Here is a 16,391-nt window from a genome sequence, read left to right on the forward strand (position 1 = left end):
CGCCACCGCAGCCAATGGGAAGCGGAGGCGGGGCGCGGAGTGACGGCGGCGGCAGCCAATGGGCTTGCGGCAGAGGCCAGCGGCGTGGCGGTAGGCAGGGGAACATCTCCGCGTGGGCCGCGAGGGGCGGGGCCTCCGGGGTGGGCGGGGCCTCGGGGAGGAGGGCGGGGCCTCGGGGCGAGGGCGTGGCCTGCGGGGTGGGGTGAGGTGGGGGGTGGCGGCTCGGCAAGGCCTGTGGGGCGGGGGGGTCGTGAGGGGACACGGGGACACCATGGGGACATGATGGGGCACAGGGGACATGTCGGGGCATGGGGACACTTTGGGGCACAGGGGACGCGGGGACACGGGGCCACCCCGGGGCACGGGCACCGCTGTGTCCCCCCGCGCTCCCCCCGCCTCTGCCCCAGCGACCCCGTGTCCCCCCTGTGTCCCCGTGTCCCCCCTGTGTCCCCATGTCCCTCCATGCCCCTGTCCCCATGACCAGGTGTCCCCATGGCCCCGTGTCCCCTTGAGCCTGTGACCCCCATGGCCCTGTGTCCCCATGTCCCCTTGGCCGCCTGTCCTCCATAGTCCTGTGTCACCATGTCCCTCTGTGCCCCGTGTCCCTGTCCCCTGTGTCCCCGTGTCCAGATGTCCCCCTCGTCCCCATGTCCCATTATGCTTGTGTTCTGTGTCCCCATGTCCCCAATTCTCATGGCCCCCCTGTCCCCATGTCCCCGTACACCCCAGGTGTGCTGACACGCCGGGGTATCTGTGCCCTGGGTGTCACCTGAACCAGGGACCCCCATGGGGACATCGTTAGGGGACACAGGGAGGGGACAGAGACCCCAGCTGGTGTCATGGTAGTGACACCCTACAGTGACAGGGACGGGCTGTCATGGACAGGGACGGCGGCTGGGGATGGCGGGACGGGGCTGTCACCCGGGTGACAGGGATGGGCTGTCACCAAGAGGGATGGGAGCCACGGGTGACAGAGGACGGCTGTTGGTGTGGGTGACAATGTCTGGGGGTGTCACGGCCTGGTGACAGTGGCTGTGAGTGACAGGGACAGGCTGTCACTGCGGGTGGGGGTTGCCGTGGGTGACAGGCTGTCTCTCAGGGTGACAGTGGCCCTGGGTGACAGGGACGGGCTGTCACCGGGGGTGACGGCGGCCGTGGTGACAGGGTTGTCGCGGCGGGTGACGGGGACGGGCTGTCACCGCGGGTGACGGCGGCCGTGGTGACAGGGTTGTCGCGGCGGGTGACAGGGACAGCCGCCTCCCGGTGTGACGGTTGCCACGGGTGACGGGGACGGGCTGTCTCCGGATGGCGGTTGCCATGGTGACGGGGACAACCCCTCCCCGTCTCTCCCGTTCCCACGGCAACAGCGGCCGGGGAGGGGCGGGAAAGGGGCGGGGCATACCGCCGGCCCCGCCCACACCTACGCACAGCGCCGCCGCGCAGGCGCAAACCGCGCGCCGCTCCCCTTCTCCCCTCCCTCTTCCCGCCCCGCCGTGACGCCGCGCGCGCGGATTGGCGGAGAGGCGCGGGGGCGGGGCCAGGCGGGCGGCGGGCTCTGGAAGGTTCCGCCATCGCCTCAGTGGAGCGGCGGCGGCGGCGTGAGGAGGCGGCGGGGGGCGGCGGGCGGCGGGATGGGGAAGGACTATTACCGCACGCTGGGGCTGTCCCGCGGCGCCTCGGCGGAGGACGTGCGGCGGGCCTACCGCCGGCAGGCCTTGCGCTTCCACCCCGACAAGAACAAGGAGCCGGGGGCCGAGGAGCGCTTCAAGGAGGTGGCCGAGGCCTACGACGTCCTCAGCGACCCCAAGAAGCGGGAGATCTTCGACAAGTATGGGGAGGAGGGTGAGCGGCGGGCCGGGGGGCGCTGGGGGGCACGGGCCTGGGGGACGGGGCGGGTTGGGGCTGTGGGGTGGCAGGCGGTGGGGGTGGAGGTCTGGGGGGACGGGCAGGGTGGGTGGGGGTCAGGGTGAAGGCAGGCTGGGGGGACAGGCAGGGGGTGTGTGGAGGTCTGGGGGTCAGGCTGGGAGGGATGGGCAGGGTGGTGGGGTCAGGGCGAAGGCAGGCAGGAGGTGATCGGGGTCTTGGGGCGCAGGCAGGGCTGGTGGGGGTCAGGGTGAAGGTGGACGGGATGGGGGTCGGGGGTGGGGGATGTGGGTCTGGGGGGTCAGTGCGAAGGCAAGCGGGGGATGGGGGTCTGGGGGGTGGAGAGGCAGCGTAGGTGGAGATCGGGGGGAAGGGGTCAGGATGAAGGCAGACAGCAAGGGTTGGGGGCTGGGGAGGGGAGACGGCCCATGGGAGTGGGGTACTGGGGGGTAGCGGGTGTGGGGGGGGACAGGTGAGGGGTGGGGGTCAGGGTGAAGGCAGGCAGTGGGGCTGGGGGTCTTGGGTGGGCCAGGCAGGGGATGACAGGGGTCTGGCAGGGTGCAGGCAGCAGGGCTGGAGCCCGAGGGGTGCCAGGAGCCGCGCCGGGGCGTGCCGGGGGGTGGTGATGGATCCGGCTGGGCCTGTTGGGGCCTGGCCGAGGCCGTCAGCGGCGTCTGTCTGCACCGCGTCCTCCGGCGCCCGAGCAGAACCGGTTCCCGCTCCCGGCGCTGGGGCTGCGCCAGACCGCCGCCACCGCCCCCCCGCCTGCCTGCCCCACGCCTGCCCCACACCCTCGCCTGCCCCACGCCCTGCCCGCGTCTTGCCCCACGCCCTGCCCCGGCCGGTAACGCGCCGGGGTGCTTCGGCAACTTACTGGGGGCTACCTCCAGCATCCGGAGGGGCTGACGGACGCCTTCCCCCCCCTTTCTAGGGCTGAAAGGGGGAGCGCCGACCTCCGGCCCGGGGGGGTCCAATGGCCCCACCTTCACGTACACCTTCCGGGGCGACCCCCACGCCATGTTCGCCGAATTCTTCGACGGTCGCAACCCCTTCGACACTTTCTTCGTCCAACGCAACGGGGATGACGAGGACGGTGACGATGCCTTCACCGCTTTCCACGTGGGAGGTTTTGGTAACGTCGGCTTCGCTCGAGGTCGCGGGGGGCCGGAAGGCGCCTGCCGTAAACAAGATCCCCCGGTCCTCTACGACCTGAAGGTCTCCCTGGAGGAGATCTACAGCGGTTGCACCAAGAAGATGAAGATCTCCCACAAACGTCTCAACCCCGACGGGAAGACAGTGCGTAACGAGGACAAGATCCTCACCATCGAGGTGAAGCGGGGTTGGAAGGAGGGCACCAAGATCACCTTCCCCAAGGAGGGCGACCAGACCCCCAACAACATCCCTGCCGACGTCGTCTTCGTCCTCAAAGACAAACCCCATGGTGTCTTCCGCCGGGAGGGCTCGGACATTGTGTACCCGGCGAAGATCAGCCTCCGTGAGGTGGGTGGTGGTCTAAACCAGTGGGGGGTTGGTCTCGGTGGTAGTGGTGGGGACGTCAAGGCTGGGTTGGTCTCGGTGGTGGTGGTGGGGACGTCAAGGCTGGGTTGGTCTCGGTGATGGCGGTGGGGACGTCAAGGCTGGGTTGGTCTCGGTGGCGGCGGTGGGGACGTCAAGGCTGGGTTGGTCTCGGTGGCGATGTCAGGGGCGGGCTGGTCTTGGTGGTGGGAGTGTGACAGGCGGTTGGTCTTGGTGGTGAGGACATGACAGGTGGTGGATCTTGGTGGTGGGGACATGATGGGTGGTGAGGACATGACGGGTTGTTGTCTGGGTGGTTGGCCTTGGTGGTGAAGATGTAGGGGGTGGTGGGGACGTGATGTGTGGTAGGTCTTGATGTTGGGGACTAAGGGTGGTTGGTCTGGGTGGTGGGGACATGATGGGTGCTGGATCTTGGTGGTGAGGACCAAGGGTGGTTGGTCTTGGTGTGGACACGATGGGTGGTTGGTCCTGGTGGGGTCGTGACGGGTGGTTTTCTGGGTGGTGGGGACCAAGGGTGGGTGTCTGGGCAGTTGGTCTTGGTGGTGGGGATGTGGTGGGTGGTAGAGACGTGATGGGCGGTTGGGTTGCTGGTGGTCTTGGTAGCGTGGCTGTGGTGGGCTGTTGGTCTTAGTGGTGATGTGAGAGGTGGTTGGGTGGTGGGGACATGGTGGGTGGTAGATCTTGGTGGTGGGGACCAAGGGTGGTTGTCTGGGTGGTTGGTCTTGGTGGTGGAGACGTGAGAGGTGGTTGGATCAGTGGTGGGTCTGGGTGGCGGGGACGTGATGGGTGGTAGATTTCAGGTGAGGACAAAGAGCGGTTGTCTGCGCAGTTGGTCTTGGTGGTGGAGATGTGAGAGGCGGTTGGGTGGTGAGGACGTGGTGGGTGGTAGATCTCGGTGGTGAGGACCAAGGGTGACTGTCTGGGCTGGTGGTCTTGGTGGTGGAGATGTGGGAGGTGGTTGGATGGGTGGCGGGGACGTGATGGGTGGTAGATTTCAGGTGAGGACAAAGAGCGGTCGTCTGCGCACTTGGTCTTGGTGGTGGAGATGTGAGAGGCGGTTGGGTGGTGAGGACGTGGTGGGTGGTAGATCTCGGTGGTGAGGACCAAGGATGGTTGTCTGGGTGGTCTGGGTGGTGGGCCTGGCTGCCGTGGCCGTGACGCCCCGCGCCCTCTCCCCCAGGCCCTCTGCGGCTGCACGGTCAACACCCCCACGCTGGACGGCCGCACCATCCCCATGGTCTTCAAGGACGTCCTCAAGCCGGGGGTGAAGCGCCGCATCCCGGGCGAGGGGCTGCCCTACCCCCGCGCCCCCGACCAGCGCGGTGACCTCATCATCGAGTTCGAGGTCAAGTTCCCCGACAGGATCCCCCCCTCCTCCAAGACCCTCCTGGAGCAGATCCTGCCCGTCTAGCCCCCCCGTGCCCCCCAAAACCCCATCTTGGGGGGGCTCGGGGGGGGTGTGGACCTCTTGGGGGCTGCCCCCACCAGCTTCTGGGGGGCCCGGACCTCAAACATCCCCAGGCTTGGTGGGGGAGGGGGTGTCTGGGTGACCCCCCCCCCCACATTGTGGGGGTCTGGGGTGGCGGGGTGTCCTCGTCCCCCTGCCTTAGAGCTCGGGGGGTCTCGGGTGTCCTCGGTGTCCCCCACCCCATCTCGGGGGTCCTGAGGTGTCCTTCTCCCCCACCATTGTGGGGATTTGGGGGGGGTCCCCGGCTGGCCTCATCCACCCCCCATTTTGGGGGCTGGGGTGTCCTTGTCCCCCATCTCGGGGCTGTGGGGTTCATGGTGTGTCTCTGCCCCCCCCCCCCATGATTTGGGGGTCCCCAGGTGTCCTCATCCCCCCATTGTGGGGGTCCCCACATCCCTGCCCTCCCCTGTGATTTGGGGGTCCCCAAGTGTCCTCATCGCCCCATTGTGGGGGTCCCCATGTCCCCCCCCATGATTTAGGGGTCCCCAGGTGTCCTCATCCTCCTGTCATGGGGGTCCCCAAGTGTCCTCATCCCCCGTTGTGGGGTCCCCATGTCCCCACCCCCCATGATTTGGGGGTCCCCAGGTGTCCTCGCCTCCCCTCGTGGGGGTCCCCACATCCCCGCCCCCATGATTTGGGGATCCCCAAGTGTCCTCATTCCCCCGTTGTGGGGTCCCCGTGTCCCCACCCCCGTGATTTTGGGGGTCCCCAGGTGTCCTCGCCCTCCCTCGTGGGGTCCCCACATCCCCGCCCCCATGATTTGGGGGTCCCCAGGTGTCCTCGCCCCATCGTGGGGTCCCCCTCTCAGGGCTGTGGGGTGCCCTCAGTCCTGTCCCCCCCCCCCAGGACAGGGGGACCCCCCGAGGGCGGGGGGTGGGGTGGGGTGGTGGTTTTGGGGTGGGGGCCGCGGGCGGCTCGGGGTGGGGCAGGGCGGGGCCCTCTTACCCTTTGGGGTAAAACCGCCCGGAAAAGGGGCTGTTCGTGTTCGGCTTTGTATAAAGCGCTGCAACCTCCGTCCGCCTCCTCTTTGTGGGGGGGTGGGGGGGACTGGTGGGGACCCCCTCCAAAATGGCACCGTGGGAAAGGGCTGGTGGGTGTCCCCGGGTGTGTCCGTCCGCCCCCCCCGAGTGTGTTCACCCTGCCCCTCCGTGGGGTCCATCACCCCCCCCAATGCCCCACATGGGACCTTCCTGCCCTCCCCGCCCCCCGTGGGGTTTGGTTCCCCCAATGCCCCACATGGGACCTCCCCCCCCGATCTGTCCCCCCCTATGGGGGTGTGTCGGTGGTCCTTTCCCGGCCCCGCCCTCTGCGAGGCCCCTCCCCCGCCTCCCCTTCCTCCGACGCCGGGACTCGCAGTCCTCGCCCCTGATTGGCTGGGGGCAGCCCCGCCCGCGGGGGTGCGGGGCCGGACGCGCCCATCGCCCGGAGGGAGGGCGGGGGGAGGCGGCCGAGCCCTTTCCTGCACCCTCACCCCCTCCTACGCCGCGCGTCCCATTGGCCGGCGGCGATGATTGGTCCGGGCGGGGTTTAGCCCCGCCTTCCCGGAAGTGTCGCTCCGGCAGCAGCGCCCGGCTGGAAGGCGGGAGGGTCCGGCCGGTGAGCGGGGGGGCCGGGGGGTCTCCGGGGCTGGGGGGACCCGGGCGGGCCGGGGCCGGGGCCGGGGTGTCCCAGCCCCTGGGGGGACGTGGCCGGGGCCCCGCGTCGTCGCTTCCTGAGGGGAGGGGGTGGTACCGGGTGTCCACCGGGCCCAGGGCCCCTGTGGGGGTCGGGGTTCCCCTGCCTGAGTTTCCCCCTGCCTGAGTTCCCCCGCCTCGGTTCCCCCGCTTCAGTTCCCCCTCTTGTGCCTCGGTTCCCCGCCCCCTCCGTGCCTCAGTTTCCCCCTCTCATTTCAGCACCCAGCGAAGCACCGCAGGACCCCCTCCTCGGGGAGGGGCACCCACCCCCCAGGCTCTGCCGTCACCCCCGGCCCTCCCCACCCCCCCCCCATGCCGCTGGGCCTGGGCCGCCGCAAGAAGCCCCCGCCGCTGGTGGAGAACGAGGAGGCGGAGGGGGGACGCGGGGGAGCCGCCGGTGGAAGCCCGGGGCCCGGGGGGTCCTGGGGCCGCCCCCGGGGCTCCCCGCCGCCCCCCGCCCTTCGGCCTCGCCTGGTCTTCCACACGCAGCTGGCCCACGGCAGCCCCACAGGCCGCGTGGAGGGGTTCACCAACGTCCGGGAGCTCTACGGCAAGATCGCTGAGGCCTTCCGCATCCCCCCGGGAGAGGTGGGGGGCACCCATGGGTGCTGGGGGGTACCCGGAGGGGTCTGGGTGCTGGGGGCGCTGGGGGATGTGGGGAGCCGAGAGACGGGGCAGTTGGAGGGGTTTGGGGCACCCTTGGGTGCTGGGGGGGTGGTGGGGGATGTGGGGAGCTGAGAGATGGGGCAATTGGAGGGGTTTGGGGCACCCTTGGGTGCTGGGGGGCACTGGGGGATGTGGGGAGCCGAGAGACGGGGCAGTTGGAGGGGTTTGGGGCACCCTTGGGTGCTGGGGGGGGCTGAGGGATGGGTGCCTGGAGAGGTTTTGGGGCACCTATGGGTGCTGGGGCAGTGTAGGGGGTGTTGGGGAGCAAGGGGTTTGGGGGGCTGAGGGATGGGCACACAGAGGAGTTTGGGGGCACCCCTGGGTGCTGAGAGACGGGGCAGTTGGAGGGGTTTGGGGCACCCTTGGGTGCTGGGGGCGTGCTAGGGGGCAGGAGGATGTGGGGGGCTGGGGCATAGGGCACCTGGAGGGGCTTAGGGTCACCCCTGGGTGCTGGGGGCACTGGGGGATGTGGGGGGCTGAGGGATGGCACCCGGAGGGGTTTGGGGGCACCCCTGGGTGCTGGGGGCGTCCTGGGGGCTAGGGGGTTGTGGGGCTGAGGGATGGGTGCCTGAGAGGCTGTGGGCACCCTTGGGTGCTGGGGGGCAGGCGATGTTGGGGTCTCAGGGCCAGGCGACTTGGAGGGTGTGGGGGGCACCCCTGGGTGCTGGGGGACATTGGGAGCTGAGGGACAGGGACCCGGAGGGGGGGTTGGGGGGGACACTGGGGACACCCGGAGGGAAGGGGAGGGGACCCCCGGGCTGGGGCAGAGCTGGGGGGCTGTGGGGGAGGGTTGGGATTGGGGTGAGGGGACCCCAGGGGTGTGCGGAGGGGTCCCACGCGTCCCTTAGGAGTGTCCTGGGTGTCCCCAACGGGAGGGATCTCGTGTGTCCCCTGGGGGGGGGTCATGGGTGTCCCTAGAGAAAGGGGTCCCTCACGTCCCCCGGGAGTGTCCCACGTGTCCCCGGAGAGGGACATCCTGGGTGTCCCCAGCAGGGGATCCCTCGTGTCCCCGGCGGGGTCCTGGGTGTCCCCAGGGAGAGGGGTCCCACGTGTCCCCCAGGAGAGTCCCACGTGTCTCCTGGGGGGTCCTGCGTGTCCTCAAGAAGAGGGGTCCTTCGTGTCCTCTGTGAGGGTCCCGCTTGTCCCCAAGAAGGTCTCGCGCATCTGCCGGGTCCTTTCCCCCCCCGTGACCATCCCACGTGTCCCCGAGGAGAGAGAGGGCTGGCACGCGTGGCCTGGGGGGTGTCCCTGGTGGCCCCAGGTCCCCCCCCCAGGCCCTGACGCCGCTGCCCCGGCCAGGTGATGTTCTGCACCCTCAACACGCACAAGGTGGACATGGAGAAGCTGCTGGGTGGCCAGATCGGCCTCGAGGACTTCATCTTCGCCCACACCAAGGGCCAGCGCAAGGAGGTCGAGGTCTTCAAGTCGGAGGAGGCCTTGGGTCTCACCATCACTGACAACGGCGCCGGCTACGCCTTCATCAAGGTGACACCCCGAGGGGTCACGTTGTCACTGGGCGGGGAGACCCGGGGGTGCTCAGAGAGGACCCTGAGCCACCCTGGGGTTGGGGGACACATGGGGACCTTCCAGGTGGTGCCCAAGTCAACGTGGGGATGGGGAAGGAGGACACCGAGGGACATCCCTGACTATTGTGGGGGGACGCGGGGTCTCCTGGGTGGACCCTGAGCTGCCCGGGGGTTGGAGGGGACATGGGGACATCCCAGGTGGTGCCCAAGTCAACGTGGGGATGGAGAAGGAGAACACCAAGGGTCATCCTGGATTATTGTGGGGGGATGTGGGGACCCCCGGGGTGGTCCCTGAGCCATCGTGGGGCTGGGGACACACACGGGGACGTTGCAGAAGGTGCCCAGGTCAATGTGGGGATGGAGAAGGAGGACACCAAGGGACATCCCGGACCATCATGGGACCCCCTGGGTGGTCCCCGAGCTGCCATGGGGTTGGGGGGAACCAGGAATGTCCGTGACCATCCTGGGGGGACGTGGGGGCCCTTGGGTTGTCCTTGAACCACCCTGGGGCTGGAGAGGAACAGATGGTGCCCAGGTCAACATGGGGATGGGGAAGGAGAACACCAAGGGTCATCCTGAATTATCACATGGACCCCTGGGTGGTCCCTGAGCTACCGTGGGTCTGGGTGGAGACACAGGGACATCTCAAATGGTTCCTCAGTCAACGTGGGGATGGGGCAGGAGAACACCAAGGGACATCGGGGACTGTCATGGGGTGAGATGGGGACCCCTGGGTGCTCCCTGAGCTGCCCTGGGGTTGAAGGGGACATCTCTGACCATTGTGGGGGGACATGGGGACCTCTTGGGTGGTCCCTGAGCTGCCATGGGCCTGGAGGGCACAGGGACGTCTCAGAGGGTTCCCAAGGTGATGTGGGGATGGGGAAGGGGGACACCAAGGGACATCCTGGATTATCACGGAGGGATGTAGGGACCCCAGGGTCATCGTGGGACTGGGTGGGACCTGGGGACGTCCCTGACCATGCTGGGTGGCCGTGGTGACCCCCGGGTGGTCCCTGAGCTGCCGTGGGGCTGGGTGGGGACACGGGAACATCTCAGGTGGTTCCCAAGTCAGCATGGGGACAGGAAGGAGAACACCCAGGGATCTCCTGGATTATCGTGGGGGGACACGGGGACTCCTGGATGGTCCCTGAGCTGCCGTGGGGCTGGGTGGGACCTGGGGACGTCCCTGACCACGCGGGGGGGGGGGCCCACGGTGACCCCCGGGTGGTCCCCGCAGCGGATCCGGGAGGGCAGCGTCATCGACCGGATCCCGGTGATCAGCGTGGGGGACATGATCGAGGCCATCGACGGGCAGAGCCTGGTGGGCGCCCGTCACTACGAGGTGGCCAAGATGCTGAAGGAGCTGCCCCGCGGACGCACCTTCGCCCTCCAGCTCACCGAGCCCCGCAAGGCCTTCGGTGAGCCCCAACTGGGAGCACTGGGAGCCCACTGGGAGATGGGGGGGGGGGGGTGTCCCTGTCCCCCCCCCCCCCCCAAAAAAAGGGGCAGCCCCCCCCTCATGGGGTTGGGGGGACCTGGGTGTCCGGGGCTTTGCTGTCCCCCATCCTGGACTGGAGAGTGGTGCCCTGGATTACTGGGAGCACTGGGAGCCCCACCAGTAAAAGGGGGGGGGGGGATCCAGTCATCTGGTGATATTGGGCCCCCCCCCTCCAGGGTGGGGACAGCCCCACGGCTGGGACCCCCTAAAATCTGGGGAGGTGGAGGGGGCACCTTAGCACCCCGAAATGGAGGGGGACCCCATAGCCCTGAGGGGATCCCTGAGATCCAAGGGGCGGGGGGCTGGTGCAGAGCCAGTAGCCTGGGGGGGACCCCAAAACTTGATGGGGACCCATAGTGCTGGGGGAACCCCAAAAGCCAAAGGGAGGCTGGTGGGGACCCCATAACTCGGGGGGGCTGATGGGGACCTGTGATGCTGGGGGAACACCCCAAAACTTAAGAGGGGGCTGGTGGAGACCTGTAGTGCTGGGGGACATGGGGGAACCCCAAAATCCGAGGGGCTGATAGGGACTTATAGTGCTGGGGGGTATGGGGGAGCCCCAAAACCCAAGGGAGGGTTGGTGGGGACCTGTAGTGCTGGGAGTGCATGGGGGAACCCCAAAACCCAAGGGGGGGTCTGTTGGGGATGCACAGTGCTGGGGGAACCCCAAAACCCGGGGGGGCTGATGGGGATCCATAATGCGGGGGGGACACCCCAAAACCCAAGAGGAGGCTGATGGGGACCCTGAAACCCTGGAAGGGGCTTATGGGGACCTGTAGTGCTGGAGGGGGTCATGGGGGGGACCCCAAAACCCAAGGGGGGGGGCTGTATCCCCAGGGAGTGGCAGAGGGGACACCCCAAACCCGGGGGAGCTGAGGGGTCCCCCATAACCTTGGGGGGGATGGAGGGACCCCGATACCCAAAGGAGGAACTGATGGGGACCCCATATCTCGGGAGGGGCACATGCAGGCGCCCCCCAAACCTTTCCCTTCCCATCCCTTGGATCCTGTAGGGGTCTGTGGTTGGTTTTGAGCCCCCTATCCATGCTGGGGGGGGCCCCCCAAATAATTTGCGGCCCCCCTAAACCCCCCTTCTGTTGCCTTTCAGACATGATCGGCCCGCGGGGAGGGGGGGGCCGCGGCGGGGGCACCCAGCTGGGCACCGGCCGGGGCACCCTGCGCCTCCGGGCTCGGGGACCCGCCACCGTCGAGGAGCAGGTAGGGGACCCTTGGAGGGGTGATGGGGGGGGGCGGTGACCCCCCCCAACAACCCCATGACCCCCCCGTCCCTGTCCCCCCGCGCCTCCCGCAGCCCTCCGCCTTCGAGGAGCTGGCCGTGGCCAAGGTGGACGATCTGCTGGAGAGCTACATGGGCATCCGGGACAGCGAGCTGGGTGAGCAGGGGCTGGGGACCCCCCCGGAACCCCCCCCCGGGGTGAGGGGACCCCCCCGGGGTGTTGGGGATCCCTCTGACCCCTCCCCCCCCCCCCGCAGGTTCCCCCTTCCCCATCCCACTGCAGGTTGCCCCTCTTGGGGTGCTGGGGACCAACTCTGCCCCTCCCCGGGATGTTTTGCACCCCCTCCCTGCCCCACTGCGGACCCCCTCAGGAGTGCTGGGGACCCCCTCGGCCCCCCGGGGGTGCTGGGGACCCCCGACCCACCCCACTGCAGGCCACCCTCCTCCCAGGGTGCTGGGGACCCCCTGGATCCCCTCCTGGGCGCTGGCGACCCCCCACCCCATCCCACTGCAGGGACCCCTTCCCAGGGGTGCTCCAGGTCCCCTGGGCTGTGACACCCCCGCCCCCCCCGTGACGTGTCCCCGTGTCACCTGCCTGTGTCCCCACAGCCGCCACCATGGTGGAGCTGGGCCGGGACGCCCGGGACCCCGACGCGCTGGCCCAGGCCCTCGACTCCCAGCTCGGGGACTTCGCCTTCCCCGATGAGTTCGTCTTCGACGTCTGGGGGGCCATCGGCGATGCCAAGGTGGGGCGCTGCTAGGGGCCCCCCCAGGACCGGGGCCCCCCTCATCCCCCCCCAGGACCGGGGGCTCCTCCCCTGGACCAGGAACCCCCCCTGGGATTGGGGGATCCCCCCCCCCACCCACCGACCGCCACAGACTGGGTCCCCCAGCTCTGTCCCATGATTGGGGACCCCCCCCCTCTTGCAAATGGGGGCCCCCCAAAAGCTGGATACCCCCCCAAAAAAAATCTGCTGGAGATGGGGGACCCCCGGCATCCCCAGGGAACATGGTGCCCTCACCCCAGCTGGGGAGCCCCCGTGAAGCCCCCCAGGACCCCCAATGGACCTGGGTGCCCCTCCGCCCCCAAATTACCTGCCCCCCTTCTCAGCCAGAGCCCCCCAACCTGGGACCACCACTACATCCTGGGACCCCCCATGGGACCTGGGTGCCCCCTACCTTTAGACCCCCCATTACTTGCTCCCCCTCTTCTCAGCCAAGGCCCCCCCAACCTGGGACCACCACTACATCCTGGGACACCCCCTCCCCCCAAGGGACCTGGGTGCTCCCCCCACCCCCCAGTGGCCTGGGCCCCCCAACAGAGGTGGGTGCCCCCCCAGATGTGGGTCCTCCCCCATCCAGGGACCCCCTCCCATTTCCTGGGGGGTCCCTCCATGGACTTAGGTGCCCTCACCACTTTTTGGGCCCCCCTTCAACCAGGGGACCCCACCCCATGGCCTGGGACCCCCCCCCCCGTGGGCCTGGGTGCCCCCCACCCCAAACATGGGACCCCTTTAAATCTCCCCTGGGTCTTCCAAGACCCCCAATTCCCCCCACCCAGGGCTGTACCCCACTACTGGGGGTGCCCCAGCACCCCCCCCATCCTTGGGTGGCCCTTAGTGCCCCCCATGACACTAGTGCCCCCCACAGGGTGAGGTATGAGGGTCCCCTGTTACCCCCCCCCAGGGGCTTTGGGGGTGGGGGACTGGAGCAGCCCTGTGTTCCCCCAAAAATATGAGACAGCCCCCCCCGCTGTTCCCCCCACCCCGGTGCCGATCTGAGCCTGTCACACACTGTCACCCCCCCAGACACACTGTCCCCCCCCATGACATGCTGTGCCCCCCCACCCCTCTGGCTACCTCCGGGGGGCGGGGGGACCCAGAGCACAGCCCCCCCCCCCCCCCATCCCGTGTCCCCTGGGGGTCCCCTGGAGCTGGGGGGGGGGGTCACGGGGGGTTGGGGGCTCCCTCCCCCTCCCGGGGGCATATTTTTGTATTTTACATGTAAAGCGATTTTAACGTGAAATCGAGTGAAAATGGGAGTGGTGGCTGCGGGGGGGTGGGGTGGGGGTGGGTTCGGCTTGGGGAGAGCTCAGCTGGGCCTCGCACGCCCTCGCACGCCCCCTCGCACGCCTCTTCCCGGCCTCGCACGCCCTGTGCACGGCCACGGCCCTGCGCGCCCCTCGCACGCCCCTCGCGCCCCCCTCTTCCCGGCCTCGCACCCCCCTTACGTGGCTCCTCCTGCCCTTGCACGCCCCCTCGCACAACCAAAGCCCTGCACGCCCCTTGCACGCTCCTCTTCCTGGCCTTGCACGCCCCTTGCACAGCCGCAGCCTCGCACCCCTTGCACGCCCCCTTACACGCCTCTTCCCAGCCTCACGCACCCCCTTGCACGGCCACAGCCTTGCACGCCCTTTGCACCCCCTGTTCCCGGCCTTATTTGCCCCCTTGCACAGACACAGCCTCGTGCCCCCTCGCACGCCCCCTTACATGGCTCTTCCCAGCCTTGCACACCCCCTTGCACACCCTTGCACGCCTCTCTTCCCAGCCTTGCACACCCCTTGCACACCCTTGCACGCCTCTCTTCCCAGCCTTGCACACCCCCTTGCACACCCCCTTGCACGCCCCTCTTCCCAGCCTTGCACACCCTTGCACGCCCCTCTTCCCAGCCTTGCACACCCCCTTGCACGCCCTTGCACGCCCCTCTTCCCAGCCTTGCACACCCCTTGCACGCCCCTCTTCCCAGCCTTGCACACCCCTTGCACACCCTTGCACGCCTCTCTTCCCAGCCTTGCACACGCCCTTGCACGCCCCTCTTCCCAGCCTTGCACACCCTTGCACGCCCTCTTTCCAGCCTTGCACACCCCCTTGCACCCCTTGCACACCCTTGCACGCCCCTCTTCCCAGCCTTGCACACCCCTTGCACACCCTTGCACGCCCCTCTTCCCAGCCTTGCACACCCCTTGCACACCCTTGCACGCCCCTCTTCCCAGCCTTGCACACCCCTTGCACACCCTTGCACGCCCTCTTCCCAGCCTTGCACACCCCTTGCACACCCCTTGCACGCCCTCTTCCCAGCCTTGCACAGCCACAGCCTCGCACGCCCCCTTACATGGCTCTTCCCAGCCTTGCACACCCCCTTGCACACCCCTCGCACCCTCCTGTTCCCAGCCCCCCACACCCCCTTGCACGCCCCTTTGCACGGCTCTCCCCGGCCTTACACGCTTGCACGCCCCTTGCACACCCCCTGCCCCACGGCACGGTGCGAGGCCACGGGGTCAGGTGGGGTGTGAACGTGGGGGCCGGGGGTGGGGGTGGGGGTGTGTGGGGGGCATTTGCACACGCGTGTGCCCCCCCCCCCCGGGATTTGCACGAGGGCTCGGGGCTCGCGTGGGGTTCAGTGCAGGGCGGCCCGGGCGGCTGGGTCCCGGGGGGGGGAGGGGAGGGGAGGGGAGGGGAGGGGTGTGCGGGGCTCCCGTCGGTCCTAGAGCGCCCCCGTGTGGCCGCCGGTGGCGCCAGTGCTCCGCGCGGGGGGGTATGGATGGGGAGGGGTGACGGGGGGAGGGGAAGGCAAGGTGGGGAGGGGGGACAGCGGTGGGGTCACCGCGGGGGGGGTCAGGGTCAGGGATGGGATTAGGACTAGCCACAGGGCTAGGGCTAGCCACAGGGCTGGGGTTTGGGTCAGGACTAGGGTTAGGGTTTGCGTTAGGACCAGTGTTAGGGTTAAGGTTAGGCTCTGGGTTAGGTTAGGGTTAGGGTTAAAGTTAGGGTTAGGTTAGGGTTAGGTTAAGGGTTAGGGTTAGGTTAAGGGTTAGGGTTATGGTTAAGGTTAGGTTAGGGTTAGCCTCTGGGTTAGGGTTAGGTTAAGGGTTAGGGTTATGGTTAAGGTTAGGTTAGGGTTAGCCTCTGGGTTAGGGTTAAGGTTAGGGTTAGGTTAGGGTTAGCCTCTGGGTTAAAGTTAGGGTTAGGTTAGGGTTAGGTTAAGGGTTAGGGTTAGGTTAAGGGTTAGGGTTATGGTTAAGGTTAGGTTAGGGTTAGCCTCTGGGTTAGGGTTAGGTTAAGGGTTAGGGTTATGGTTAAGGTTAGGTTAGGGTTAGCCTCTGGGTTAGGGTTAAGGTTAGGGTTAGCCTCTGGGTTAGGGTTAGGTTAAGGGTTAGGGTTAAGGTTAGGGTTAGGTTAGGGTTAGCCTCTGGGTTAGGGTTAGGTTAAGGGTTAGGGTTAGGCTCTGGGTTAGGTTAAGGGTTAGGGTTAGGTTAAGGGTTAGGGTTAGGCTCTGGGTTAGGGTTAGGTCTAGCATTTGGGTTCGTGTTGGCGTTCGGGTGTAGGGTCATAGGGTTAGGGTTAGGGCTCACATTAGGGTTAGGGTTAGGGTTCAGGTTAGGGTTAGGATTTGGGTTAGGTTTAAGGTCAGGTTTAGTGTTAGAGTGTGGCTTTGGGTTCGGGTTAGAATTCAGGTCAGGGTTCAGGGTTGGGTTGGGATTTGGTTTAGGGTTCGGCCGTGCTGCAGGAGGTCACCCCTCCAGCCTTGCCGTCTGTCCCCGAGGGCTGCGGCCGCCCCTGCGCCGCGCTGGCAGCTGCCCAGGTCCCCCTGTCGTTGTCCTCGCTGTCCCCTGGAGCCGCCCCGTCTTCTCCTGGGCCCCTTCTCCTGCCCCAAGTCCTGCAGGACCCGTGGGAGCTCCACCAGCCTCCTCCCGCCGCTCCTTCCCCTCAGAACCTCCTCGGCGTCTCCACGTTGCTCCCCAAAAGTTGCCTTCAAGTGTGGTCTGGGGCAGGCGAAGGCAGCCAGGGTGGGCAACGGTGGGGAAGGTGCAAGGGATGGATGGCCACCAGGATGGATGGCCACCAGGACGGAGGTCTGTGAAGTTGAGGAGCCGCATGGGGACAACAGAGAGGGGTTGGGTGCTCACCACCCCTCCAGAGACATGG

At 67.9% G+C, this 16,391-nt stretch overlaps 3 protein-coding genes across 9 annotated transcripts in view; all 3 read left to right on the forward strand.

Moving 5' to 3' along the window:
* Nucleotides 1-287: 287 nt before the first annotated feature.
* On the forward strand, nt 288-5,075 carry DNAJB1 (DnaJ heat shock protein family (Hsp40) member B1). Of its 2 annotated transcripts, none has more exons than XM_072848489.1 (3): nt 288-1,842; nt 2,795-3,363; nt 4,580-5,075. In XM_072848489.1, exons 1-3 carry the CDS (start codon nt 1,632-1,634, stop codon nt 4,808-4,810), a joined length of 1,011 nt encoding a protein of 336 aa, XP_072704590.1. In that variant the 5' UTR covers nt 288-1,631; the 3' UTR covers nt 4,811-5,075. The 2 variants fall into 2 exon arrangements, with proteins under 2 accessions (XP_072704590.1, XP_072704591.1); XM_072848490.1 differs by having other exon boundaries at nt 1,696-1,828; nt 4,580-5,073.
* Nucleotides 5,076-6,974: 1,899 nt separating this feature from the next.
* GIPC1 (GIPC PDZ domain containing family member 1) overlaps nt 6,975-16,391 on the forward strand; it is a 28,795-nt gene continuing 19,378 nt past the window's right edge. For 5 of the 6 annotated variants that reach the window (XR_012039942.1, XR_012039941.1, XM_072848386.1 and 2 more), the window contains exons 1-6: nt 6,997-7,128; nt 8,506-8,691; nt 9,970-10,150; nt 11,338-11,447; nt 11,542-11,623; nt 12,076-12,212. Coding sequence is in view for 4 of the 6 variants with exons in the window: in XM_072848386.1 (XP_072704487.1) it covers nt 8,509-8,691; nt 9,970-10,150; nt 11,338-11,447; nt 11,542-11,623; nt 12,076-12,212 (693 nt within the window). In the remaining 2 variants the exon portion in view is untranslated. Of the gene's footprint in view, nt 7,129-8,505; nt 8,692-9,969; nt 10,151-11,337; nt 11,448-11,541; nt 11,624-12,075; nt 12,213-16,391 lie in introns of all 6 variants that reach the window. The other variant, XM_072848381.1, reaches the window with a different exon arrangement.
* Nucleotides 13,095-14,878, forward strand: LOC140645088 (uncharacterized). The gene is made up of 4 exons (XM_072848306.1): nt 13,095-13,117; nt 13,476-14,233; nt 14,351-14,459; nt 14,593-14,878. The coding sequence occupies exons 1-4, from the start codon at nt 13,095-13,097 to the stop codon at nt 14,756-14,758; spliced, it is 1,056 nt and encodes a 351-aa protein (XP_072704407.1). The 3' UTR covers nt 14,759-14,878.

This window comes from Ciconia boyciana, chromosome 31 (genome assembly GCF_034638445.1).
Source record: "Ciconia boyciana chromosome 31, ASM3463844v1, whole genome shotgun sequence".
NCBI classification, from domain to species: domain Eukaryota; kingdom Metazoa; phylum Chordata; class Aves; order Ciconiiformes; family Ciconiidae; genus Ciconia; species Ciconia boyciana.

Coding starts and splice junctions, on each gene's coding strand:
- DNAJB1 (XM_072848489.1), top strand. CDS start 1,632: ATGGGGAAGGACTATTACCGCACGCTGGGGCTGTCCCGCGGCGCCTCG. Junction 1,843..2,794: donor CGACAAGTATGGGGAGGAGG/GTGAGCGGCGGG, acceptor CCCCCTTTCTAG/GGCTGAAAGGGGGAGCGCCG. Junction 3,364..4,579: donor CGAAGATCAGCCTCCGTGAG/GTGGGTGGTGGT, acceptor CCTCTCCCCCAG/GCCCTCTGCGGCTGCACGGT.
- LOC140645088 (XM_072848306.1), top strand. CDS start 13,095: ATGACACTAGTGCCCCCCACAGG. Junction 13,118..13,475: donor ACACTAGTGCCCCCCACAGG/GTGAGGTATGAG, acceptor TTACATGTAAAG/CGATTTTAACGTGAAATCGA. Junction 14,460..14,592: donor TGCACGCCCCTCTTCCCAGC/CTTGCACACCCC, acceptor GCTCTTCCCAGC/CTTGCACACCCCCTTGCACA.